We start from the raw sequence: 8,184 nt of genomic DNA, 5'->3' as shown, positions 1-8,184 counted from the left end.
ATGTCAATATTGTTATCAACACTGGATCCATACAAAATTCAGTTGAGGAATATAACTGAAGTCACCATATTTACTTTGCTGGGTTTTACGGGTGATTTTGAGCTACAAGTATCTCTCTTTTTACTATTTCTTGCAATCTATATTTTTACTCTGGTGGGAAATTTGGGACTGGTTCTATTAGTCATGGCAGATGCCCGGCTCCACAACCCCATGTACTATTTTCTGAGTGTGTTATCTTTCTTAGATGCCTGCTCTTCTTCAGTTGTCACCCCAAAAATGTTAGTCAATTTCCTGGCAGAGAATAAAGCCATTTCATTTACTGGATGTGCAACACAGATGCTGCTCTTTATCACTTTTGGGACCACAAAATCCTTTCTTTTGGCAGCAATGGCATATGATCGTTATGTAGCAATCTACAACCCACTTCTCTATTCAGTTAACATGTCACGCAGGGTCTATGTGTCACTCATCATTGCTTCTTATATTTGTGGTATTTCACATGCTACTTTACACACAGTAGCAACTTTTAGCCTCTCCTTCTGTGCATCCAATGAAATTAGACACATCTTTTGTGATATCCCTCCACTCCTTGCTATCTCCTGTTCTGAAACTCTTATCAACCAACTTCTACTCTTCTACTTTGTGGGTTCTATTGAGATGGTCAATATTCTGATTGTCTTGATATCTTATGGATTCATTTTTTTGGCCATTCTGAAGGTGCATTCTGCTGAAGGAAGGCAAAAAGTGTTTTCCACCTGTGGCTCTCACCTAACTGGAGTATCAATTTACCATGGAACAATCCTCTTCATGTACTTGAGACCAAGTTCCAGCTATGCTTTGGACCATGACATGATAGTGTCTGTATTCTACACCATTGTGATTCCCATGCTGAATCCCATCATCTACAGTTTGAGGAACAAAGATGTAAAAGAAGCAATGAAAAAATTGTTTCAGAGAAATTGGTTCATAAACAAAGTACATTTTTAGCATTGTAAAACTAAAGTCCATATTTCTAAAGATGAATCTAGAAAAGAAACTGTCTTGTTTTTTCTGTTAAAGTGTCTGTAGGTTCTAGAATATTTCCTAATAAAGCATTAATCAACCTTCCAAGGCAGAATTTTATAAGTTCAGATAAATTGCATCATTTATATGCCTATAGGATTATTTTCGAATTTACCCATGTTAAACATTCAATGATGGATGTATATTGGTATGATTAGGATTTGTTTAAGTTGATCTTCACTTACTTATAATGATGATGTCCTGAGAACTCTATGACTTCACATATTCTCACATTGTTTATAGTAACTCTTCAGCAAACATTTGGAAGTTGATTTCCCATTCTGGAACCCCTGGGTAGGACCTGCCAAAGATTACTAGCCCCTTATGCCCTGACACACTCAGGTCTATCTAGGCCTTTGAATATGTCTTCTGTACCATTTTTTTTTACACCATTTGGCTCAACACCATAAATGTTGATCCCATTATTACAGTTTTTCTTTGCTGTCGTCCAATCACAAAAATTGATTAGACTCATTCTGCAACTACTGAGGGACTAGGTGGTAGCATTTATTGAGAGTATATGTAAGGCTCAGTAAAAATGAATGTATAGCTTGGAGAATAATCTACTACTGGCTACTCTGTGTGGTTGCTTCAAAATCTGAAAAAAAAAAAAAAAAACTATCCTATCATTGTAAATATTTTAATGATTCTAGTTCAATTACTAGCTCTTCCTTTATTCTCTATGAAGAACAACCCTGCATTGGTCAATATGTAAAAAAAAAAAAAAAACTTAATGGACCGATGAGCATGGCTCAGGGAATGAAAAAGATTCTACATTACCTCAACTCTCTCCTGATTATGCAGACTCCTCATTTAATTATTTGTTTTTATTTCAATATTTATTTTAAGATTCATTATAAGTAAAAATTATGCTTCATTTAGTAAAACTCATTTTCTTTCTATCAGTGTTGGTTACCTTGTGGCTCTACCATAACAAAATCGTTGGAACCTAGCAAGCAAAACAATGTTCCTACAAAAGACAATTCTTTTTTTTTCTTATTGTGCTTTAGATGAAGGTTTACAGACCAACTAATATACATATAGTTTTGTGACATTAGTTTGCAACCCTGCAAGTTGTCAACAATCTCCCCTTCTCAACCTTGGGTTCCCCATTTCCATTCGTTTAGTTTTCCTGTCCTCTCCTGCCTTCTCACCCTTGCCTCTAGGCTGGTGTGCCCATTTAGTCTTATATACTTGGTTGAAGTATATAAGCACATTTTTTTTTTTTACTTGTTTGAACTATGTGTATTATTATTATTTTTATGGGCCTATAGGAGCTCTGATGATGCAGTGCTTAAGAACTCAGTTGCTAACCAAAAGGTTGGTAGTTTGAATCAACCAGTCACTCCTTGAAAACCCCATGGGGCAGTTCTACTCTGTCCTGTAGGGTCAGTATGGTTTGCAATGGATTCGATGACTTTTTTGTTTGTTTGTTTCAGGGGTAACTTTTGGCTTAAAATGAACCTCAGGAGTGAATTCAGTACTGAGTTAAAAGGGTTTCTTGGAGCCATACTCTTGAGGTTTCTTCAGTCTCTGTCAGACCAGTACATCTGATCTTTTTTTGTGAGTTAGAATTTGTTCTACATTTTTCTCCAGCTCTGACCAGGACGCTCTATTGTGATTCTTTTCAGCACAGTCAGTGGCGGTAGCTGGACACCATCTAGTTGTACTGGACTCAGTCTGTTGGAGGCTGTGGTAGTTGTGGGTCCATTTGTCTTTTGGACTAATCTTTCCATTATGTTTTTTCTTCATTTTTCCTTGAACCAGACTGGGTAGAACCAATGGTGTCTCTTAGATGGCTGCTCATAAGCTTTTAAGATGCCAAATGCTACTCAGCAAAGTATAATGTAGAACTTTTTATTTATACACTATGTTGTGCCGATTGAGCTAGGTGTCCCCCGAGGCCATGTTCCCCAGCCTTCAGCCCAGTAATTTGGTCCTTCAGGGAGTTTTGATGTGTCTATGAACCAACCTTCTATGACTTTGCCTGGCTGAAGTTTTGCTGACTACCCCAGTACTGTGTACCATCTTACCCTTCAATTGTCTAGTTAGTGTTTTTCCCTCTCCATCCCTTCCCTGCCTCATAACCATCAAAGACTGTTGCTTTCTGTGTGTAAATCTTTTCATGAAATTTTATAATAGTGGTGTCATACAGTATTTGTCCTTTTGTGATTGACTTATTTTACTCAGCATAATGTCTTCCAGATTCATACATGTTGTCAGATGTTTCTCAAATTCATCACTGTTCTTCATTTTGTGTGTATGTACCATAGTTTGTTTATCCATTCATCTGTTGATGGGCACTTAAGTTGTTTCCATGTTTTTGCTATTGTGAACATTGCTGCAATGAACATGAGTGTATCTATGTCTATTTATGTGACAGCTCTTACTTCTCTAGGATATATTCCTAGCAGTGAGATGGAGGGATCATATGGTATTTCTATTTGTAGCTTTTTAAGGAAGTTCCTTATTATTTTCCAAAACGATTGTAGCATTTGGCATTCCCATCAGCACTGCATAAGAGTTCCGATCTCCCTGGGGCCTCTTCAACATTTTTTATTTACGATTATTATTTTTTTTGTGTGTGTGCGTGCCAGTAATGCAGCATGAGATGGTATCTCATTGTAGTTTTGATTTGCATTTCTTTAATGGCTAGTGATCGTGAACATTTCCTCTTGCTCTGTTGGCTGCTTTAGTGTGTTTTTTTTGTTTTTTTTGGGTGAAGTGTCTGCTCATATCCTTTGTCCATGATTTAAATGGATTGTCTTTTTGTCATAGAGGTGTTGGATTTTCCTATAGATTTTTTGGGATATGGCCTTTTTGGATAGATCATAGCCAATTTCTTTTTTTTTTTCCCTAGTCTGTAGGTTCTCTTTCTACTCTTTTGGTGAAGGCTTTTGATGAGCATAAGTGTTTAAGTTTTAGAAGATCCTAGTTACATAGCTTATCTTCTGCTATTCGTGTATTGTTAACTATGTTTTGTATCCTATTTATGCCATGCATTAGTGACTCTAGCATTGACCTTACATTTTCTTTCATGATCTTTTTAGTTTGATTTTATATTTAAGTTTTTGATGTATTTTAAGTTAGTTGTTTTGTATGGTGTAAGGTATAGGTACTGTTTCATTTTTTTGCTGATGAATATCCAGTTTTGCCACCATCATTTGTTAAAAAGACTGTCTTTTCCCCATTCCATGGACACTGGAATGGATTTACATCTGGGTTCTCAGCTCTGTTCCATTGGTCAATGTGTCTGTTGTTGTACCAGTGCCAGACTGCTTTGACTACCATAGCTGCATAGTAGGTTCTGAGGTAAGGTAGTGTAAGTCCTCCTACCTATTCTTCTTCTTCATTTCTGCTTTACTTATCAGGGCCTCTTTTCTTTTCATACAAATTTAACGATTAGTTTTTCCATCTACTTAAAGAATGCTGTTATTATTTGGATCGGGATTGCATTGTATTTGTAGATTTCTTTGCATAGAATTGGCATTTTTACAATGTTGTATCTTCCTATTCATGTACTTGGTATGTTTTCCTATTTACGTAGGTCTCTTTTGGTTTCTTACAACCATGTTTTCAAGTTTTCTTTGTATAGATCTCTTATATCCTTTGTTAGATTTACTCCTATGTATTTCATTTTTTTAAGATACTAGCCTGAAAGTGATGAAACATGCAATCAGGATACATTGAAAATTTTTGGTGATAGAAATTTGAAAGTTGGAAACAAAGAAGAATTGGTAGTTGGAATATATGGCCTTGGTTTTAGGAACAATACCAGAGATGGCATGATAAAATTTTGCAAGACCAACGACTTCATTGCAAATACCTTTTTTCACCAACATAAATGGTGACTATATACACGGACCTTTATAGAAGAAATACACAGGAATCAAGTCAACTCAACTGTGCAAAAAGATGAAGGAAAAGCTCAATATCATCAGTCAGAACAAGGCCAGTGGCAGACTGCAGAACAGACCATTAGTTACTCATATGCAATTTCAAGTTGAGGCTGAAAAAAATCAGAACCTGTCTACGAGAGCCAAAATACAACCTTGATATATCCCATCTCAATTTAGAAACCATCTCTAGAATAGATTTGATGCCTTGAACACTAATGACCAGACCGAGTTGTGAAATGACATCATGCATGAAGAAAGCAAGAGGTCATTAAAAAGACAGGAAAGAAAGAAAAGACCAAAATGGATGTCAGAAGAGATTCTGAAACTTGATCTTGAACATAGAGAAGCTAAAACAAACAGAAGAAATAATGAAGTAAAAGAGCTGAACAGATTTCAAAGGCCAGATAGAGAAGACAAAGTAAAGTATTATAATGACACATTCAAAGACCTGTAGTTAGAAAACCAAAAGGGAAGAACACACTAGACATTTTTCAAGCTGACAGGACTGAAGAAAAAATTCAAGCCTTGGGTTGCAATGTTGAAGGATTCTACAGGGGGAAATATTAAACGACTCAGGAAGCATCAAAAAAAAGATGGAAAGAATACAGAGAGTCATGATACCAAAAAAAATTTGTCGACTTTCATCCATTTCAGGAGGTAGCATACGATCAGAAACTGATGGTACTGAAGGAAGAGGTCCAAGCTACACTGAAGGGAATGGAGAAAAACAAGGCTCCAGGAATTGGCAGAATACCAGTTGAGATGTTTCAACAAACTGATGCAGCACTAGAAGTGCTCACTCACCTATGTCAAGAAATTTGGAAGACAGCTATCTGGCCAACCAACTAGAAGAGGTCCATATTTATGTCTATTCCCAAGAAAGGTGATCCAACTGAATGTGGAAGCTATTGAGCAATATTGTTAATATGACACTCGAGTAAAATTTTGCTAAAGATCATTCAAAAGTGGTTGCAGCACTATACCGATGGAAATTGCCAGAAATTCAAGCTGAATTCAGAAGAGGATGTGGAACCATGAATATCATTGCTGATGTCAGATGGATCCTGGTGGAAAGCAGAAAATACCAGAAAGATGTTTACCTGTGATGCGTTGACTACGCAAAAGCATTGGACTGCGTGGCTCATAACAAATTATGGATAACTTTTCTAACTTTGTAAAGACTGGGAATTACAGAATACTTAATTGTGCTCATGAGGAAGCTGTACATAGATCAAGAGTCAGTCATATGAAGAGAACAATGGGATACTGTGCAGTCTAAAATCAGGGAAAGTTTGGTCAGATTTTGTCTTAGTCATTTACTGTTGCTGTAACAGAAATACCACAAGTGGATGGCTTTAATAAAGAGAAATTTATTCTCTCAGAGTTTAGTAAGCTAGAAGTACAAACTCAGGGCATCAGCTCCAGGGGAAGACTTTCTCTGTCAGCTCTGGAGGAAGGCCCTTGTCATCAGTCTTACCCTGGACTAGAAGCTTCTCCATGCAGGAACTCCAGGCCCAAACTATGTGCTCTGCTCTTGGCACTGGTTTCTTGGTGATATGAGGTCTGCTTGCTTCCGTTTCCTTCTATCTCTTGTAAGATAAAAGGAGGTGCACGTCACATGTCGGGGAAACTCGCTTTACATTGAATCAAGGATGTGACCTCAATAAAGGTGTTACAATCCCACCCTAATCTTCTTTAATGTAAAATTACAATCACAAAATGGAGGACAACCACACAATACTGGGAGTCATGGCCTAATTTGATACACATTTTGGGGGAACACAATTCAATCTATGACACTCCATCCTTTCACTCCCCAAAATTCATGTCCTTGCCACACTTAAAACATAGTCACCCCACCACAACATAGCAAAATTGGCTCCAAGTCCAAAATTCAAAAATTCCTCTTCATCTGTGAAATCTAGAATACAAGTTATCTGCTTCCAAAGTACAATGGCAAATCAGACACAAGCTAGACATTTCCATTATAAATGGGAGAAACTGGAGGGAAAGAAGGCATAACAGGCACAAAGCAACTCAGCAGAACACATTACACTAGCCGGTAAGAGTTAGAAACAATTCTCTGTTCTCTGAGGCCATTAACACAGTAGCTCTGCCTTCCAGACTCTAGATACTGGCCAGAATTTTGCAAGACCAACGACTTCATTGTAAATACCATTTTTCGCCAACATAAATGGTGACTATATACATGGACCTTTACAGAAGAAATACACGGGAATCAAGTCAACTACAACTGTGCAAAGAGATGATGGAAAAGCTCTATATCATCAGTTAGGACCCTGAGTGGAGTTGCTTGACCCTGGGCTTCAGCTCCTCCTTCCAGGCCCATTGGAACAGTAACTCTGCTCCCTCGGCTTCAGGTACAACATTCTCCCAGTTCATCTGAGTAGCAATGTCACCCTTAGAAACATCAGAGGCCAGGGCTCCACCCTTTGAAATCCCAGAGGTGGAGGCCATAACTTTTGAGACTGAGTCACCTTGGCTTGCAGTGTTCCTTGGCTCTCTGCATCTCAGGCCTCGCTGCCCTCATCTTCCCAGCTCCAGCAAGTGTTCCAAAGCTCTGTAGCTTCAACAATAAGTGCCTGGAGGCACCCCACCCCACCAGGAAGCCTCGTGCACACAGGAACTCAGCCGTCTTGCTCTGTGGGTTGGAAAGCCTAGCTCCACCAATAAGTGCCCAGAGGCACCCCACTCCACCAGGAAGCCTCATGCTTGCAGGCACTCAGCTCTCTGGCTCCATTTGTGGGTTGGCTCCAGTGCTGTCTGGTGCTGGTCTCCTGGTTCTGCTGCTGCTGGTTCTTTGCCACTGCCATTTCTCTACTGCTTCATGTTCTCTGCTGCTGCTGGTCCCCTGACGCTGCAGCTTCTCTATCCATTCACAATATTCAAAACCACCTCCACATTTTAGGTATTTGTTACAGGAGCATCCCACTCTTGGCACCAAATTTCTGTCTTCGTCGTCTAGTGCTGTTGTAACAGAAATACCACAAGTGGATGGCTTTAACAAAGAGAAATTTATTCTCTCACAGTCGAGTAGTCTAGAAGTCCAAATTAAGATCATAAGCTCCAGGGCAAGGCTTTCTCTGTCAACTCTGGAGGAAGGCACTTGTCATCAATCTTCTGGATTAGGACCTTTTCCATGCAAGAACCCAGGTCAAAAGTACCTGCTCTGCTCCTGGCACTGTTGTCTTGGTGATATGAG

General features: G+C 38.7%; 1 protein-coding gene across 1 annotated transcript; it reads left to right on the top strand.

Moving 5' to 3' along the window:
- Nucleotides 1-987, top strand: LOC126079858 (olfactory receptor 1094-like). Its single transcript, XM_049891223.1, has one exon. It carries the CDS (start codon nucleotides 1-3, stop codon nucleotides 985-987), a length of 987 nt encoding a protein of 328 aa, XP_049747180.1.
- Nucleotides 988-8,184: the final 7,197 nt, after the last annotated feature.

Source organism: Elephas maximus, chromosome 7 (genome assembly GCF_024166365.1).
Source record: "Elephas maximus indicus isolate mEleMax1 chromosome 7, mEleMax1 primary haplotype, whole genome shotgun sequence".
In the NCBI taxonomy this organism is placed as follows: Eukaryota; Metazoa; Chordata; class Mammalia; order Proboscidea; family Elephantidae; genus Elephas; species Elephas maximus.
The sequence above is the reverse complement of the archived record's forward strand: the minus strand, read 5'-3'. Positions and strand labels throughout refer to the sequence as shown.

What these genes read in the sequence shown, in the direction of transcription:
- LOC126079858 (XM_049891223.1), top strand. Translation starts at nt 1, where the DNA reads ATGTCAATATTGTTATCAACACTGGATCCATACAAAATTCAGTTGAGG.